Here is a 20,958-nt window from a genome sequence, read left to right as displayed (position 1 = left end):
TTCATTATTTTCCTCAAGATTCTACAAGAAATATCCCATTACAATGTGAAAGAAGTTTGTTTGAAATTTTTGCAAATTAATTAAAAATAAAAACAGAAGAAGAAAAATCACATGTACATAAATATTCACAGCCTTTGCTCATATACTTTATTGAAGCACCTTTGGCACCAATTAAAACCTCAAGTCCTTTTGAGTTTGATGCTACAAGCTTGGCACAGCTATTGTTGGTCAGTTTCTCTCGTTCTTCTTTACAGGACAACTCACGCTCCATCAGGTTGGATGGATTTTCAGATCTCTCCAAAGATGTTCTGTCAGGTTCAAGTCTGGGTTCTGTCTGGGCCACTCAAGCACATTCACAGTGTTTCCAGTAGACACTCCTTTGTTATTCTTGACTGTGTGTTTAGGGTCGTTGTCCTGTTGAAAGAGGAACAATGTGTGTCTGTACTATAATGTATGTTTGCACGTTGCACTGAAAGTTCCTGTCGTCAAGTCTAACTTCCTTGTGTGTGCAAACATACTAATAAAGTATGTAATAAAGCAGTAAAGAAATAAAGCTGTTTAGGTTTGTCTAATGATTAACATTTTCAGCTTTCAAACCAAACCTATACTTTTCCAGTGTTATCACTGATATTCTTTATTGGGAGAGAAATATCAGCTCCGCTGCATTTGCACCTCACCACAGTTAAAATCACAACTCATTGCATATAATGACAAAAATACTTTTGCAGTTTTCTTGAAAGTCACTTAGATTTAAAGGTCCAGTGTGTAATATTTAGGATTATCTGTTGACAGAAAGGCAATATAATATACATAACTATGTTTTCAGTGGTGTATAAAGACCTTACATAATGAACAGTTATTTCATTGCCTTAGAATGAGTAATTTTTATCTACATACACTGCGGGTGCCCTTACGTGGAAGTTGCCAATTTGCACTGCCATGTTTCTACAGCAGCCCTAAATGGAAAAACTGCTCTACAGATGCTTTTTGTCATGTGAATAAAACACTGACACAATGATGAACAAGTAACAATAATTTTGCAAAAACATATAGGTTTTACTGAATAATTAAGTAAATATAATTTCTTAAAGAGCAGGTCATGTGAGTTTTCGAAACATATACATTTTGCAGTTTGTAACGTAGCTATCCTTCAATGTAAACAGTTGACAAAGTTTTTAATCAAAAAATTGCATGATAAATCAAGATACTGTCTCTCAAAAGAGAGTGGATTCTGAATCGCCTTAACAAGTCATCATATTTACGAATCTCCTACCTGTTACCGAAATACGTCTCTCTGTAAAATATTAGCATAATCCCTGCCTGCCCGCCAAATACAAACACTCTGACCTGCCCATAAACACGTCCACTAGTTAGTGTGTTTACATCATGTTGAGAAGACACTGAGTTCTGCGCTGTGAAAGCATGATTGTTTTGTTTTCATTGCCAAAGGTTGATAATGTGAAGTATCAGTAGTTAAATTTCACTTTTTCCACAAAACCACAGCAATACAATTCAAACCTTTTTTTGTTGTTGTTGTGTGCTCGTCAATTTACTGCTTCTTTAATCTTGTTTTCTTTACCTTGGTTGGCTTCTTTATTTGGACTAACAAGCATCACCAAACCACAACCTGTAGGTACGATTAATACATGTGTATATTTTCAAGTGAGTGATCAAAATGTCACGTTTTTTGTGTTAATGTGATGCATATTAAGTGCAGCTTTAGGTTTACAGGTCAACCACAATATTACTGTCTTACTGAAATACTTGATAATTCACTGTAAACCCACTATTCCCTAAGAATGTGTTGATGTCGAATGTGCAGATTGTCGTTGGTATTTCGTGGCAGTGGCAGTGAATGAAGAGGTATCATATTGATCACAAGTGCAGTATGGAGTACCGCAAGGCTTAGTACTAGGGCCATTACTTTTACACTTTACATGTTACCCTTGGGTGATATCATCAGGAAATATGGTGTTAGCTTTCACTGTTATGCTGATGATACTCAGCTCTATATTTCTTCATGGCTCGGTGAAACATACCAGTTTGAAAAACTAATGGATTGTGTAGTTGAGATAAAAACCTGGAGGCAAGTAATTTCTTGCAGCTAATTTCTGAAAAAAACAAAGGTGTTAGTTATTGGACCTAAAACCTCTGTGTGCAACAGCCTAAAACACTGTCTAATACTTGATGGCTGCTTTGTCAATTCTTCATCATCAGTTAGGAACCTAGGTGTGCTATTTGATAGCAATCTTTCCTTCGAAAACCACATCTCTTGCATTTGCAAAACCTCATTTTTCCATCTTAAAAATATATCTATATTACGACCTATGCTCTCAATGTCAAATGCCGAAAAGTTAATTTATGCGTTTATGACCTCAAGATTAGATTATTGTAATGCTTTATTGGGTGGTTGTTCTGCTCGCTTAATAAATAAACTCCAGCTGGTCCAAAATGCAGCAGCTAGAGTTCTTACTAGAACCAAAAAGTATGATCATATTAGCCCGGTTCTGTCAACACTGCACTGACTCCCTATTAAACATCGTATAGATTTTAAAATCTTGCTAATTACTTATAAAGCCCTGAATGGTTTAGCTCCTCAGTACCTGAGTGAGCTCTTATCGCATTATAGACCCTCACGTCCACTGCTTTCTCAAAACTCTGGCAATTTGATAATACCTATAATATCAAAATCAACAGAGGGCAGCAGATCATTTTCTTATGTAGCGTCCAAATTCTGGAACAATCTACCCTACAATGTTCGGGACGCACTCTGTCAGTTTAAATCTAGATTAAAGACCCATCTCTTTAACCTGGTTTACACATAACACATTAACACATTTCTATAATCCAAATCCGTTAAAGGATTGTTAGGCTGCATTAATTAGGTCAACTGGAACCGGGAACACTTCTCATAACACCTGATGAAGAATAAATGATAAGAGGAATGGCATCTACGCTAATATTAGTCTGTTTCTTTCTTATTCTGAGGTCACTGTAGCCACCAGATTCAGTCTGTATCCAGATCAGATGGTCACTGCAGTCCCCCGGATCCAGTCCGTCCGTACCCAGCCCAGATGGTGGATCAACACCTAGAGACGACCTCTACATCCCTGAATGTCAGCGGGGACCATGTCAACTAGATGAGCCCCAGAGACCATCAATGAGGAACTTATCACCTAGTCGGCCATCAACGCAAGACCACGGGAACCAGATGAGTCCTCTGCAATCTGACTTTGCTGCAACATGGAACTTTTGCATTATTGACACATTATTGTCCTATTTAATACTATGTGAACATGAGATCCATCAGCAGCTCCAATAACTTAAAGAAAGCACACAATCCTCATAAAAGTGGCTTATTTTTGCAGCATGGTTTGACCGTCAGTTGGAAAGTCAATGAACTGCCATATAGTAGTGAACGAGAAAAAAAAAATGTTACTGATTTTGTAAGCCTATTTGCTTGGAGTCAGTCGCTCTATTTCTGATAATAATGTAATGAAACAAGCCAAATTGTGCAGTCACAATTTTTGGCCATGTTGTCATACATAGAAATTATGAACACATGCAAAAACAAGAGAAGACCAACAAAATATTAATAACTGATTCAATGTTGCCAATTTACTGATAAGTGTTTAGTGACTTCCTCACCCTTTTTGAGACTTTATTCAAAAGCCTGTAGTAACAACATCAATTTCTTGGACAAACCTTATTTAGATTACAACACTCTCCCACTGATATATTTATATTTATATAGATCAGTGAACTCACCGTTATGAGCTCATCCTCTTCAGCTACATTTAGAGACTGTTTAAGCTACTTTCAAGCTACACGGTTGCTAGGGTGTTTTGAGTGGTTGCTAGGCACTTGCTGTGTGGTTGCTAGGGTGTTATGGGCAGGGATTCATGACACATCATTGTTTCTCATTGCTCAGATATGATTCAACAGATTTATTTTAACCCTTCAAACGTTGAAAAACAAAAAATCTTTTTTAAAGATGAATAAATTTACATGTTTTCTGATCTGATATTCAGATCAACAGTCTCTTACTCATGTGATTAAATATTGAATCATGATGAAAGATGAAAGCAGGAAGATCCAGATCTACAGGAGTAACAATTACTGACTATTGATCTCTAAGATCCTCAGAGAGGAAGCATAATAACACCTGAAGAATGGAAAGAGAGTGTTAGTGAAGGTGGTTGTGAATGTGTGTAGATGTGTGTTAGTTACAGGATCAGAGAATGACACCGTTCCTCTGTCATAGTCCAGATTCACTCTCACACGATCAAGATTCTGTTTAACACCAAAACCAGAACCTGGAGACCATCCGTACCACAAACACCAGACATCAGTCTTAAAGAAATCAAGTCCCTTCCTCTGGTTTGATGCTGTAGTTACTCCAACACTCCAGACTGAAGTCTGTTTAAACTCCACATCCCAGCAGTGTGTTCCTGAGTTAAAACCCTCTGAACCCAGAACACAGAGATGACAGTCAAATCTCTCTGGATTATCAGGAACAGGTTCATTGCTCTCGCTCCATCTAACACTGGTCAGATCATCAGACACAATGAGAAATACATGAGCCGTGTTTGGATCCAGAATCACAGGAGCTGATGAGACACAATCAGCAGATGCTGTTATTCTGATGTTCATATAATGACCAAGAGTGAACCAAACACAGATGATTATGAATTATGACACTCGTCCTGTTGATCAAACACATCAGACATTTTCCTCTCATCACTGTCAGTCATTCTCTGTGTGATTTATCAATACTGAAAGTTAAATCAGAAACTGAATGATCACATACTGAAAAGATATTCATTTGATTTATGCTGTCATTTATATTCAATTATAGTGAGAAGCTACTTTTAATACAGAATATTACCTTTGTACAGAACTTTACACAGTGCTGTCATATTCAAATCAGATAAACTATAACAGTACAGAAGAAATAAAGTTTATATCTGTAATTTTTATCAGTGTTTCTCTCATGTGAATCAAAGCTCTGCTCATTTAATAAAAACAAATACACAGTAGGTATTATTCCACAGTAATGCAATCAAATAATACTCTTGCTGATATCGTTAACAAAAGCTACAACTAAAATTATTATTATTATTATTTTACATTAAAATAAAGGTTAAAACAAATAATCACTAAATGAAAATCTAACAATTAAAATTACATGCAAATTAGAAAAGTTGTTTTGGCAACTAATTTAAATAAATTAACTTGAAGTACTAAATAACTAAAACTGAAATAAAATTATTTATAGTTTTACATATTAAATTTAAAGCTAAAATGTAAAAGTAAACCCTAATTTAAAATATAAATAAAACAACAAAAGTATATAAACAGTATTACATAGTCAGTATAGTCATCGCTGTCATTTTGATCAAAGATTTATCTTTAAAACCGCTAAAATCACTTTTGTGCTGAAATGTGTAAATATTCCCCATCATGCATCATTTCCAGTGTGTGTGTGTGTGTGTGTGAGCTCAGATGTTTCGCAGTCAGACTCACTGTTCTGGACGATGTCCTGCATGTTCTTCCAGACTCTGAACGGCAGGTTGCCCAAGTAACGTGGCACATGAATCAAAGCTCCAGAAGGCGTCTGTGGATCCGGCTGTGAGATCTGGACTCTGGAAGAACATTCAGGAGTCAGAACTGCAGCGGCTTTAGATCAGAAGCAGAGAGACCAGAGACACCAGCAGATCACTCACCTTTCCATTGAGACTGGAAACTCCTGCAGAACAAACACACCATTGATCATCAACAACTCAATCAATCATCAATCAATCAATCAATCATCTGAAATCAGACCTTTAGAAAGCAGACATCACTGGCTTTCATCATCTCCTCCGTGTCTTTGATTGTGTGTGAAAGAGCTGAGATGTGTCTGTTGATCTCCTCCAGCTTCTCCTTCATCATCTGCTTCTTCTGCTCCTCTTCCTCCCTCAGTGCAGTGATTGTAGCTTCTTCTTCATCTCTGAGAAACTGATGAAGCTTCTCAAACTGCTGTTTAATCTGACGCTCTGTGTGCTCAGCTTGAAACTGATATCAAACCACATTCACTTCAGTCATCTCCATCAACACACATCAACACAATCACATCATTCAGATCTGAGATAAACTCAGATACAGACATATAACGGATCCAGAAGCAGATTGATGATCGTCATTTACAAAAATTATCAACTGTCCATTATATTAAATATATCAGATCATAACTGTATATAGTGATCCTACAGCTGTAATGAAAATGACTCTGATTCTGTTTCCTCACCTTGATGTGTTGAACTGTTTTCTCAAACTCTTCTTTTATTTCTTCATTGAGCTGAAGTTTCTCCTGTAATGATTTCAGTGCTGTATTGAGCTCCTCCTAAAATTAAACAAAATAAAATGACATAAAACACCAGATTAGAGTGAAAAAAGAAGAGAAGATGATACAGTGATATGATCACATAATGCAGTGCAAAAGTTTTTGCCCCATCCTGATTTCTTCTGTTTTTGTGAACATCTCATGCTAAATTAATTCAGAAGTAATTACAGTTTGTAAAAGGAAACGTTATTTATTGAAGCAAAATGCTTATCCAATACCAACTGAGCCTGTGTGAAAATGTATTTGCCCCCATAGTTACTGATTCACCAAATCTGTGAAACTGCACTGATAATGGGGTTCAGATCACTGCAGTCTTGGGCCCGTATTCACAAAAAAATTGATCTTACCACTAAGAGTTCTCCTAAATAGAAGTAAAAGTTTTTAGCTAAGAGTTTTCTCTTAGTCCCATTAAAAACCGCATTCTGGGGTGTAAAATACACAGTTTTTGTTGGGGTTCCGCTGGTAAATTTACATTCCAGGGGCTAAAAATAACATTATTGGGGTTGTTTCAACCCGCAGAAATCAAAAACAACCGCTCAACTATGTACTCAGATACTCCTCTCTGTGCCAATCATGACAGACTTAGCCAGCTGACCAATCAGAGCAGAATAGGTTTATGAAAGTGAGGAGTTTACAGACCTTGTGCTCAAAGCTAAAAGTCATTGAGAAATGACTCTATGTATAAATGTATATTCTGAGAAAATTACGATGTTTTCTGACTTTAGATGTATTTAAACCTGTTGTAGCGGAAACATATGACCTGGGCCCGTATATATAAAACTTCTCAGAAATGCTCTTAAAAATGGTCTTAAGCTTTGAATTAAGTGTCAAAAAATTCTTAGTTAAAATTAGGACTTTTCTAAGAGTAGGAGACTTTTATAAAGAAGCTAAAAGCAGCTTTCAGTGAAGTCTACATCTGATTCTTAAGTATTTGAGAGGAAACTTCAGTGTTGTGAACTAAGGTCTACAATGATGTCAACCCAAAATTGCCGCCCTTGACCTCTGAAACAGCCAATAGTGATTCACAGCCGCACACCACCAAACATTTGATGTGACTACAATAAAGTAATTTAAGTAAGACGCTATTTAATATTTCAATGTATTTTTAATGGTTTGCATTGTGCAAAATTATCACAAATTATTATTCATGTTTTGAAATCCTTTTTTACTGGTGTGTCTCCTCATTTACAGCTGGAACAATAATGTGAACATGAGATCCATCAGCAGCTCCAATAACTCCAAGAAAGCCCACAATCCTCATAAAAGTGGCTTGTTTTTGCAGCATGGTTTCACCGTCAGTTTTCAGTTGGAAAGTGTAAGCCTATCTGCTTGGAGTCAATTGTTTTATTTCTGATAATAATGTAATGAAACAAGCCAAATTGTGCAGTCACAATTTTTGGCCATGCTGTCATACAAAGAAATTATGAACACATCCAAAAACAAGAGCAGACCAACAAAATATTAATAACTGATTTTGTAGTCGATGTTGCAAATTTAGTGATAAGTGTTTAGTGACTTCCTCACCCTTTTTGAGACTTTATTCAAAAGCCTGTAGTAACAAAATCAATTTCTTGGACAAACCTTATTTAGATTACAACACTCTCCCACTGATATATTTATATTTATATTTATATTTCATTGAATTTCACCATTTTATGACAGTGAACTCTTCAGCTACATTTAGAGACTGTTTAAGCTACTTTCAAGCTACACGGTTGCTAGGGTGTTTTGAGTGGTTGCTAGGCACTTGCTGTGTAGTTGCTAGGGTGTTATGGGCAGGGATTCATGACACATCATTGTTTCTCATTGCTCAGATATGATTCACATGATTTATTTTAACCCTTCAAATGTTGAAAAACAAAAAATCATTTTTAAAGATGAATAAATTTACATGTTTTCTGATCTGATATTCAGATCAACAGTCTCTTACTCATGTGATTAAATATTGAATCATGATGAAAGATGAAAGCAGGAAGATCCAGACCTACAGGAGTAATGATTACTGACTATTGATCTCTAAGATCCTCAGAGAGGAAGAATAATAACACCTGAAGAATGGTGTGAGTGTGTGAGTGAAGGTGGTTGTGAATGTGTGTAGATGTGTGTTAGTTACAGGATCAGAGAATGACACCGTTCCTCTGTCATAGTCCAGATTCACTCTCACATGATCAAGATTCTGTTTAACACCAAAACCAGAACCTGGAGACCATCCGTACCACAAACACCAGACATCAGTCTTACAGAAATCAAGTCCCTTCCTCTGGTTTGATGCTGTAGTTACTCCAAGACTCCAGACTGAACTCTGTTCAAGATCCACATCCCAGCAGTGTGTTCCTGAGTTAAAACCCTCTGAACCCAAAACACAGAGATGACAGTCAAATCTCTCTGGATTATCAGGAACAGGTTCATTGCTCTCGCTCCATCTAACACTGGTCAGATCATCAGACACAACAAGAAATACATGAGCCGTGTTTGGATCCAGAATCACAGGAGCTGATGAGACACAATCAACAGATGCTGTTATTCTGATGTTCATATAATGATCAAGAGTGAACCAAACACAGATGATTATGAATTATGACACTCGTCCTGTTGATCAAACACATCAGACATTTTCCTCTCATCACTGTCAGTCATTCTCTGTGTGATTTATCAATACTGAAAGTGAAATTAGAAACACTGAATGATCAAATACTGAAAGGTTATTCATTTGATTTATGATGTCATTTGTATTTAATTATAGTGAGAAGCTGCTTTTAATACAAAATGTTGCCTTTGTACAGAACTTTACACAGTGCTGTCATATTCAAATCATATAAACTATAAAAATATAGAAGAAATGAAGTTTATATCTATATAATTTTTATCAGTATTTCTCTAATGTGAATCAAAGCTCTGCTCATTTAATAAAAACAAATACACAGTAGGTATTATTCCACAGTAATGCAATCAAATAATAATCTTGCTGATATTGTTAACAAAAGCTACAACTAAAATTATTATTATTATTATTATTATTATTTTACATTAAAATAAAGGTTAAAACAAATAATCATTAAATGAAAATCTGACAATTAAAATTAAATGCAAATTAGAAAAGTTGTTTTGGCAACTAATTTAAATAAATTAACTTGAAGTACTAAATAACTAAAACTGAAATAAAATTATTTATAGTTTTACATATTAAATTTAAAGCTAAAATGTAAAAATAAACCCTAATTTAAAATATAAATAAAACAACAAAAGTATATAAACAGTATACAGTACATAGTCAGTATAGTCATCACTGTCATTTTGATCAAAGATTTATCTTAAAAACAGCTGAAATCATTTTTGTGTCTTTCATTACACTGAAAATGAAAGCACATTGAATTCTGGGATTCATTATTCCTAAAAGTGATCTGCTGATTTTGGTGCAGTAGATCATCTGTTTATTCACACATAATGCTGAAATCTGTCAATATTCCCCATCATGCACCATTTCCAGTGTGTGTGTGTGAGCTCAGATGTTCTGCAGTCAGACTCACTGTTCTGGACGATGTCCTGCATCTTCTTCCAGACTCTGAACGGCAGGTTGCCCAAGTAACGTGGCACATGAATCAAAGCTCCAGAAGGCGTCTGTGGATCCGGCTGTGAGATCTGGACTCTGGAAGAACATTCAGGAGTCAGAACTGCAGTGGATTTGGATCAGAAGCAAAGAGACCAGAGACACCAGCAGATCACTCACCTTTCCATTGAGACTGGAAACTCCTGCAGAACAAACACACCATTGATCATCAACAACTCAATCAATCAATCAATGAATGATCTGAAATCAGACCTTTAGAAAGCAGACATCACTGGCTTTTATCATCTCCTCCGTGTCTTTGATTGTGTGTGAAAGAGCTGAGATGTGTCTGTTGATCTCCTCCAGCTTCTCCTTCATCATCTGCTTCTTCTGCTCCTCTTCCTCCCTCAGTGCAGTGATTGTAGCTTCTTCTTCATCTCTGAGAAACTGATGAAGCTTCTCAAACTGCTGTTTAATCTGACGCTCTGTGTGCTCAGCTTGAGACTGAAATCAAACCACATTCACTTCAATCATCTCCATCAACACACATCAACACAATCACATCATTCAGATCTGAGATAAACTCAGATACAGACATATAACGCATCCAGAATCAGATTGATGATCATCATTTACAAAAATAATCAGCTGGAGTCCGTTATATTAAATATATCAGATCATAACTGTATATAGTGATCCTACAGCTGTAATGAAAATGACTCTGATTTTGTTTCCTCACCTTGATGTGTTGAACTGTTTTCTCAAACTCTCCTTTCATTGTTTCATTGTGTTTTAGTTTCTCCTGTAATGATTTCAGTGCTGTATTGAGCTCCTCCTAAAATTAAACAAAATAAAAATACATAAAACACCAGATTAGAGTGAAAAAAGAAGAGACGACAATACAGTGATATGATCATATAATACAGTGCCAAAGTTTTTGCCCCCATCCTGATTTCTTGTTTTTGTGAACATCTCATGCTAAATTAATTCAGAAGTAATTACAGTTTGTAAAAGGAAACGTTATTTATTGAAGCAAAATGCTTATCCAATACCAACTGAGCCTGTGTGAAAAAGTATTTGCCCCCATAGTTACTGATTCACCAAATCTGTGAAACTGCACTGATAATGGGGTTCAGATCACTGTCCTGGGCCCATATTCACAAAACATTTTATCTTACCACTAAGAGTTCTCCTAAATTGCAGTACAATTTTTTAGCTAAGAGTTTTCTCTTAAAACCTATTAACAAAGCTGCTGAGACAAACTTTTACTAAGGAATAGAGAGAAATCTTAAGCTAAGAGTAAGGGCGGGTTGACCTTGATACTAATGATGATGTCAGCATGCTAACTAACCATGCACACAGTGATTGGCTGATAGGGGAGGGGTCTCTGTCAGACATTTATTAATAGAAATATTGTTGTAAATGTTGCCATATTCAAATAAAGTTTTAAAGTTTTTTTTTTTTTTTTTTAAATGTTGCCACATTCAAATAATGAATTTACAGTTGCGCTGTATGTCGGCGTACTAACCACTAGGCTATTGGCACCGACGTAAACATCTTTTTTGTTAACAGAATAGAATAATCATGATAGTGAGATACGCAAACGTAAAAAACCAAACTGGATGCAAGAACAGCCGTTACTTCTTGCCCAACGTATTAATAAAAACAAGGATATAATCAAAGGAAAATTTGGAGCTGGGATAACCTCGAAGACTAAAAAAGTTGTGTGGGAATATGTGTGCAAATGAATGTGCAAATAAATGCAGAGTGTTTCTAAAAAGTTTAAGTTCCGAGGCAAATTGCCAGCAACAGCAATAATAGGATAGTTGGGATTTGATCTTAGTGATTTAAGCCTGATTTAGGCTGATTTATACTCGACGCGTTCCTCTGCACCGCAAGCCTGTGCTGACTGCGCGTGCACATCACCAAATTCTGGGCCCCTATTTCCAAAACATATTAAGGCTAAAAGTAGCCTATCTAATAACTTACCGATTTAGGAGAACATCTTAAAAATAATGGGCGTGTCAATCTAATCACTGCATATGGTAGATAAAGCTTTAATAAAAAAAAAAAAAACAAAATGTTAAATCAACAAGGTAACATGGCATAAAAAGCATAAAAACAACATTAAAAAATCAAGTTACGTAACACAAACGGATATAAATTATGTTGAAAGAACATAATAAAAACACGTGCAACCGATGTACATATTTTTTTATGTTAATCTAACAGATTTTTTTTTTTCAGTGCTATGTAATTTAACAGATATATGCTGCTAAATTACAGTTGTATACTGTAGATGACAAAACGGCATTTTGCTGTTAATTTCAAAAACAGTAGCACACTGTATTTTTACAGTATAATGCTGGCAACCACAGCTGCCAGTAGATTACCGTTTTTTTACAGGGAAATTTTTTACAGTGTAATTTTTGTTCTAGGAGTATTTCACAAAGTGTTTTAGCACTAAAACTAGCACCTAAATCTGTGAAATGTTAGGAGTAGTGGAGAGGACTCCTAAGTCAATAATATCAAGTCCTAAACCTATCCTAAAATGGCTGTTGCCGGCTATCTGCCTCGGAACAGAAACATTTTAGAAACATTTGACTTTGATTAAGAAGGTCTCGTCTTAATTGCGAAGATATTATGACTGTTGCAGAACTTGTCAGGGACGCAGTCACTTCACCAACAAATAGAAACAACCCAATAACGCCACTGATCAAGATTTTGACAAACCTACGGAATGCCACCTCCTTATGAATGAAATAAATATTTTAATGAGGCTAAGGATTTTAATCTGCAATAGCATAACAAGGTTACATGAAATCATTATTGTCAACTTGAAAATAATGTCCATTTACCTGTAGCAGTTGTTTGTCGCTTGAATTCTGCGATCTCTGCCCTTGCCTGACTTTGCAAAGAATACCAGCGCTTTTCACAGTCATCTTTGCTTCTGGACAAAAGTGGGAAAGCTGCATTTATTTGCACACATATATTTTCCCACACATCTTTTTTAGTTTTTGAGGTTATCCCAACTCCAAATTTTCCCTTGATTATATCCTTGTTTTCATGAACAATTTGGGCAAGGAGTTGTTCTTGCGTCCAATTTGGTTTTCTTTTACGTTTACATGCCTTACTATCAGCCATTATTCTACTTTGTTAATTAAAAGGCTGTTATATCCGCTAACTGTATACGAGGAGCACACATGTAAGAGGCTGAAGATATATATAATTAGTGACACTTAGTCTGCATTTTAAAATCTTTATCTGAATATGGCAACATTTTTATTTTAAAACCTTTGAATATGGTAACATAATACTGCACTTTACAATATTTCTATGAATACATTTTAGTAAGTATGTCGACATCATTAGCAATGAGGTCAACCCGCCCTTACTCTTAGCTTAAGATTTCTCTCTATTCCTTAAAAAAAAGTTTGTCTCAGCAGCTTTGTGAATAGGTTTTAGGAGAAAACTCTTAGCTAAAAACTTTTACTGCTATTTAGGAGAACTTTTAGTGGTAAGAAAATATTTTGTGGTTACAGGTTCTGATCATGTGTACATAATGTACTGCCATTAACTGCCATTAAACTCGTTTTTAACATGATTTTATTCTTACAAGTACTACAATGATGTTATTAGCGCCGAGATAAATCATATCAGTGAATAAATACATAGATATGCATTAGTTATTCGTAATCCCAAATAGTCTAGTGGTAGAATTTTCGTCAAATGAGTTAGAGGTTTTGGGTTCTAGTCCGCCGTCGCATGAATCTTTCCCCCCTTATTAAAATCAAATATGTTCATCAGTGATCCTATATCAAGAGGGACACATTAGTGTGTGCGTGTGTGTTTTTTTTTTAATAACCGGAATGAATAGATAGTCTCCGCAACATATAGTCAGTGAAAAACTTCCGTCAAAAAAAAAAAATAAAAATAAAAATACAGATTCCATCGTCAGCATTTAACAGAAAGGAATGTTTCATCAGCATTAGGCAAGTCCGTGCCACGAGATGTTCAGAAAAGTGGTGGGGACATTATCTAGCCTTGCAAAAAGTGTCCCACCCGTAAAAGTAATGTGAAACAACATTAACACAAGCAATTATGAGAAATATTTTTATTACAGCAGTCTTCAACAGTAAAACCAACACAATACAAGTGTTAAAATGTACAGTTTCACAAACTTTCTTGCAAAAGTTTTCGTCCTTTACAACGCTGGTCGCGATTTCTCTCCAAGAGTTATTTGCCATCTGACTATTTCTATGGTCACGCATTGAGATGTTTGTACAGGCGTACCTGTTCAGCCAAAACAGATTTAAAATTGTTCATTTCCAATGCGGTGACACGTGAACAGTTAACTCTAGATGTCGTGCACACCACCACGCGAAATGGTTGGTTCCACAAACCCAAGCGACCTTGCGGACGCGTCGAGTATAAATCAGCCTTTACGTTGCACAGATTTTAAAGCTAGTTTTAGCGATAAAACGCTCTGTGAAATACTCTTAGAGCAAAAACTCAAAAGTCCTAAATATGAGCTACTTTTAGCCTAAAGTTTTGTGAATACGGGCCCTGATCAATCAAATCAACATTTAAATAGGACTTTTCAACAGCATAAAGTTTGAAAAAAAACTCATTTGTCTTACCTTATATGATGAAACCACTTCATCGATTGGTCTGATTGTGTGATTGACGTGTTTCCGCGACTCTCTGCACACTAAACACAGCGGCTGTTTGTCCTCCAGACAGAAGAGTTTGAGTTTCTCACTGTGTAAACTGCAGATCTCCTCAGATCCTGATGAACGACTCTCATTTCTCTTCATGAACGACTCACACAATTTTTTTAACACACGATTAGGAGGAAGATCTTCTTTTGAGGATCTTCTCCTGCAGACAGGACACTCCTGAGTTTTCTTGGTTCTCCAGAACTGTTGAAGACACTCTTTACAGACACTGTGACTACATGATAAAAAAACAGGATTCTTGAAGATTTCACAGCACACGGGACAAGAAAGCTCTTCTACAGATAGTGAATCCATTTTCACAGTTTGAGCTCCAGCAGTCCAAACTTTATTTTCACTTTCTGAACGACGGTTTCAAAAATGAATGATAAAGATGTGCTCTGTTCATGAACAAACGTCCCAAAAATCCTTAAAGTGTTTCTCTTTGTTCTTCACCGATTCTTTGTTTTCTTTAGTAACGACAGAAGAGAGAATGACAGAAAGGAGAAATAATGAGTCTCTTCCTGGTGAGTGTTTTAAGAGGGAGGAGTTTCTGATCACCTTTGGGTGTGTTCAAACAGGTCATGTATATGTAAATCTGATATGTGATATATGGCCATATATGGCCAAATATATATAAAACAATAGTTAAAATATGTGAAAACCAGTCAAAAGTTTTTTTTTTTATTATTATTTATTTCTTTATTTAGATTTATACATCATCTGAAAGCTTTCCATTGATGTATGGTTTGTTAAGATAGGATAATATTTGGCTGAGATACAAATATTTGAAAAAAATCTGAGGGTGCCAAAAATAAATAAATAAATAAATACATACATACCTGAGAAAATTGGCTTTAAAGTTGTCCAAATTAAGTTCTTAGCAATGCATATTAGTAATCAAAAATTAAATTTTGATATATTTACAGTAGGAAATTTCCAAAATATCTTCATGGAACATGATCTTTACTTAAAATCCTAATGATTTTTTGGCATAGAAGAAAAATTTATCATGTTGATCTATACAATGTATTGTTGGCTATTGCTACAAAACACCTGTGCTACTTAGGACTGGTTTTGTGGTCCAGGGTCACATATTGGTTTTACTGAATAATTAAGTAAATATAATTTCTTAATTTTCTATTGTAAAGAAACATCATTGCTTGACTGTCTCTCTGCTGTCTCAGATGTTGATATCTTTGTTCTGTGTCGGCCACTGTCTCTTCTCATGCACCAGAGATTTTATGACTATATGGAGATGAGAGGGTCTGTATTACTTACTATTGGAGAAAGTGTAACTTGGATCATGTGAGGCAACTCAACCAATCAGCAGTAAGATCCATGGCCAATATTCACAGCTCACTGTGTAACAAAACACATTTCACATGCCTCAAAATGAAGGAACAAGACACACACACACAAGGAGAGAGCTAGGGTATATAAGCATCAGTTTACAGATCTTACACAAATATTTACCTTACATATGATATTACAATGAAATGCAGGTAAGCACCATTAAATAATTTTACTTTTGAAAATGCTAAAAAGGAGCATATATTAACCATTTAATCACTTTTTATATTTGGACATCACATCTATACAGTCTGTTCAAGGACTATAAAAAGAGGTTTGCCTTTCGTAAACTTGCCTTTATGAATGTACAATTTAGGTCAAAATAAAATAAAATTTGTAATAAAACAAGCATCCTTTAAAGAGCGATCTTTAATATAATAACCCAAAATCACATGTTTATAAGATAAGCAATGAAAACTTTCACATTATTCCAAAAATTCTGGGTATATTGACATTATTTCAGTGGAGCATTTAACAAAAACAGCATTTTAGATTAGTATCAATTTTACATTTTTGTAGAAGATTTTTTGTAGGTTAAACTCTGTGGATTAATTTAAATGAGATTTCCTTAACCTTATTTGTAAGGAGAAATTTTTAAGGCAATGACCAAACTTGAGACCAATTTAAATTATTAAAGATATTGTTCCAGTAGAAAATAACAGAAGGTGATGAAATACTCTAAAAAAAAAAAAAACAAAAAAAAAACAAGGATCTTTTTATAGTTTAGGTTTAAACCCAGAGAAACAGATTGAGCCAACTGAGGTATGTTCAGGTCTAGGAGGACAGACATAAAGTGCTGTTGTACAAGTGCTGCTTTTACCTGCTGGTATGGTCCTAGTAAGCACCTTAAATTCTTTTAATGTAACAGGTTTATTGTATCTTGTCATAAAGTCTTCAAACATAAGTAAAGTCGCTTCATTATTGAATAACTGTCTCAATAACAACCCGTTACTAAACCAAAAAAGTTGGTAGGAAAAACAAAGACTTATTTTTATATAAAATATTGGCATTATTCCAGATTAGAAAACTTTGAGGGGAAAAGTTGTTTATAAATAAGACTCCAGGTAGCAGGTACTTGTTGGTAAAATTTATAAAGTTTTTCTATTTTAGAATTACACATTAAAATAAATTCTAACCCACCCAAATGAGAGAAAATAAACCGAGGAACATTAAAACTGTTCTTATGATTACTTATAGGATGATACAACATAGTATAAGGTTTTACTTATAATGCATTATTCATTCATTATAATGCCTTAAGAATACCGCAGGGGTGGAGAATATTGTACAGTAAAAAAACGGCAGCAGTGGTTGCCAGAATGCAACCGTAAAAAAAGATGGTAGTGTGACGCGGTTATGGACGAATCATGAGATGTTGGATCCATATGCAACAGCTTTATTAAATCCAGCAGAGTAAACAGACGTAAGTCAACAACGGCAGACAGTTGTGGTGAAGGCAAGTCCAAAGGGATAGTGATAGTCCATGCACAAGGTCGGGGCCGGCAGCGAGCAAACACAATAATCCAAGAGAATAGCGCGGGTCGACAAAAGGCAGGCGGCAAAGGTTCACACACAACGTAAACAGTCCGGTTGGCAACAGTAAGGCAGTCCGATAAGAAAACGCTCAGGATTGAAGGCATAACCAAACAAAACTTCGCGACAAGCGTGCCAAAGCGGCACGCTGAAATGGCCGCCAGAGGGGAAGTAAACTGAGAGACCCGGAACCGGAAGTGGTGAGCCCCAGGCACGGGATGATGGGAAATGTAGTTAAAATTCTGGTGAAAGCTCCCGCTGGTGCGGGACAGGGGGGAGCCACAGAGACCGCGTTGGTGACAGACCCCCCCCCCCGCGAGCGCCTCCTGGCACGAGGAGGCAACCGACGCCGGGGCCTTCCCCTTCCACGGGGGCCTGGCCGATCTGGGTGAGTAGAGTGGAAATCAGCAGTGAGAGACGGATCCAAGATGTCCTCCGCGGGCACCCAGGACCGCTCCTCGGGGCCGTAGTCCTCCCAGTCGACCAGGTACTGTAGGCGACCGTTCCGGCGTCAGGAGTCCAGGATAGTATTGACTCGGTAGGCCTCCTCGCCATCGATGATCAGGGGGGGCAGGTCTCTGTGCGGCGGTCTTGTCTAGGATCTCCGCCCCTCCTGGGCGACCAGCGGGCTTTAACAGAGAGACATGGAATGTGGGTGAGATTCGGTATTCTGAATGACACAGGAGTAATTTGACGGATTATCTTGAATTGACCCACGTACCTGGGGCTTAGCTTTTTGCAGGGCAGATGAAGGCACAGATCCCGGGTCGAGAGCCAGACCCATTGCCCGGGCTCGTAGGGTGGATTGGGACGGCGACGGCGATCAGCCTGTGTCTGATTGCGACGAACCGCCCTCTGAAGGTGGACGTGGGCCCGGTTCCAGGTCGCCTCGCTCTGACCGTGGGTAGATCTGAGGGTTCCCCTGACCAAGGGAACAGGGGGGGTTGGAAGCCTAGAATGCACTGAAAAGGAGTCAGGTTAGTAGAGGGTTTAAGAATAGAGTTCTGGGCGTATTCGGCCCAGAGAAGGAAACGGCTCCAGTCCTCTTGATGTTCTTGACAGTAGGAGCGTAAGAAGCGGGTCAACTCCTGGTTCAGCCTCTCCACCTGTCCGTTAGCCTCTGGGTGGTATCCCGACGTGAGGCTGACGTTGACACCCAGGAGGTGGAAGAAACTGGACCACAAACGTGAGGTAAACTGAGGGCCGTGGTCAGACACGATGTCCTCCGGGAGACCATAAAACCTGAATACAGAGTTACAAAGTACTTCGGCTGTCTCCAGGGTGGTGGGAAGCTTCGGGAGGGGGATGAAGCGGCAGCCTTTAGAGAATCTGTCCACCACTGACAGGATGGTAGTGTGGCCCTGGGACGGGGGTAGGTCCGTGACAAAGTCCACCGCTATGTGCGACCAGGGGCGCTTGGGAACCGGTAGAGGTTGTAGTAAGCCGGCGGGCAGTTGACGGGGAGTCTTGGAAGTGCTGCAGATGACACAGTTCCTTACAAAAGCGGCGGTATCCGAGCGTAGAGTGGGCCACCAGAAACGATTGCGAAGGAGGTGAATGGTAGCCTCTATCCCGGGGTGACCGGAGCCCTGGGCGGAGTCTTCGGAGCTGGATGAATGCAGTGCTGCTGGCAGTATGGTGACCAGTGAGTGATTATACCTCCCGCCCAGGAGATGGTTGGTTCATGACGGTTCAGCCAGGGGAAGCCCAGGATGATAGGTGACTGTGGTGAGGGGATAATGAAAAATCAGATGGTCTCTTGATGGTTGGGTTCTAATCGGAGGATGAGATCGCTGGTGGTGTGATCGATGCGGCCGGATCCTAGTGGTCTCCCGTCGAGGGCGGCCACTGACACAGGAGAAACACACGAGAGAGTGGGTAGTTGGTTAGATCTCACAAAATCCTCATCTATGAAGTTGCCGGCAGCACCGGAGTCAATCAAAGCGATAGTCTTGATAGATATGCCGTCAGAAATGAGTAGCACAGGAATTTCACACCGGTTCAAACAAGATCTGATCTCACTCACCGAGGTAGGAGGTCGCGGTGGTCGTGTGGGACAGGTGGCCCGGATGTGTCCCGCTTGTCCGCAGTATAAGCAGAGGTTGTTTCGGATCCTGCGCTCCCTCTCCTCGATGGTGACCTTGGTGGTTCCCAGCTGCATGGGCTCGGGGGTTGACGTGGTAGAAGGTTGAGTTGGTAATGGGGTGGTGAAAGGCCGGTTGGGTTTGCGAAAGCGCATCACGTTGTCGATCCGGATGGACAGATCAATATACTGATTGAGTGTGAGGCCCTCGTCCCTGCAGGCCAGCTCCACCTGCAGGTCGGAATTTAGCCCCCGGCGGTAATGGAGCTTGAGGGGACCATCGTTCCATCCACTTTGCGCCACCAGCGTGCGGAAATCCAGGGCGTAGTCAGCGGCGGTGCGACGGCCCTGCCGCAGTGCAACGATCTGCTCTCCAGCCTCGCTGCTCTCTGGACTTGGCTGAAACACCTCCTTAAAGCTCTGGAGGAAAGTGGCGAACGTGGGGTAGGTGGATTGGCCCAGGTCTCAGACCGCGGTGGCCCACTCCAGTGCCTTTCCGGTGAGGAGAGAACACACGAAAGCTATCTTGCTCTCGTCCGTAGCATACAGATTTGGCTGCTGGTTCACAAACAGGGTACATTGTAATAAGAATCCCTTACATTTAGCAGCCGTTCCATCAAATTTCTCCGGGAAGGCGAGTCGGGGGCTGGCTGTGACTGACTGAGCCGCTGGGAGTTGTGCAGGTGGAGGAGATGCGACGGGTGGTGTGGCGACCCGCATTCCCTGGATCGCCTGAACCAGCTGTTCGGTCAAGGCGGTCAGTCGATCCAGTTGTTGCTGGTGCTGAGTCAGCATCGAAGCTTGTGCTGACATCTCCGACGCGATCTGAGAAACTGTCGCTGGATCCGTTGGCGGCGAAGTTTTCTGTGACGCGGTTATGGACGAATCGTGAGACGTTGGATCCATATGCAACAGCTTTATTAAATCCAGCAGAGTAAACAGGTGTAAGTCAACAACGGCAGACAGTTGTGGTGAAGGCAAGTCCAAAGGGATAGTAATAGTCCATGCACAAGGTCAGGGCCGGCAGCGAGCAAACACAATAATCCAAGAGAATAGCGCGGGTCGACAAAAGGCAGGCGGCAAAGGTTCACACACAACGTAAACAGTCCGGTTGGCAACAGTAAGGCAGTCCGATAAGAAAACGCTCAGGATTGAAGGCATAACCAAACAAAACTTCGCGACAAGCGCGCCGAAGCGGCACGCTGAAATGGCCGCCAGAGGGGAAGTAAACTGAGAGACCCGGAACCGGAAGTGGTGAGCCCCAGGCACGGGATAATGGGAAATGTAGTTAAAATTCCGGTGAAAGCTCCCGCTGGTGCGGGACAGGGGGAGCCACAGAGAC

At 38.8% G+C, this 20,958-nt stretch overlaps 1 protein-coding gene across 2 annotated transcripts; it reads right to left on the bottom strand.

The window, feature by feature from the left end:
- Positions 1-4,000: 4,000 nt before the first annotated feature.
- Positions 4,001-15,173, bottom strand: LOC127161364 (nuclear factor 7, ovary-like). Of its 2 annotated transcripts, none has more exons than XM_051104074.1 (6): positions 14,573-15,173; positions 10,672-10,767; positions 10,206-10,436; positions 10,113-10,135; positions 9,913-10,031; positions 4,001-4,610 (listed from the first exon to the last, which is right to left on the bottom strand). In XM_051104074.1, exons 1-6 carry the CDS (start codon positions 14,963-14,965, stop codon positions 4,117-4,119), a joined length of 1,356 nt encoding a protein of 451 aa, XP_050960031.1. In that variant the 5' UTR covers positions 14,966-15,173; the 3' UTR covers positions 4,001-4,116. The 2 variants fall into 2 exon arrangements, with proteins under 2 accessions (XP_050960031.1, XP_050960030.1); XM_051104073.1 differs by lacking the exon at positions 4,001-4,610 and adding an exon at positions 8,083-8,878.
- Between the last annotated feature and the right edge of the window lie 5,785 nt (positions 15,174-20,958).

This window comes from Labeo rohita, unplaced genomic scaffold (genome assembly GCF_022985175.1).
Source record: "Labeo rohita strain BAU-BD-2019 unplaced genomic scaffold, IGBB_LRoh.1.0 scaffold_626, whole genome shotgun sequence".
NCBI classification, from domain to species: Eukaryota; Metazoa; Chordata; class Actinopteri; order Cypriniformes; family Cyprinidae; genus Labeo; species Labeo rohita.
The sequence above is the reverse complement of the archived record's forward strand: the minus strand, read 5'-3'. Positions and strand labels throughout refer to the sequence as shown.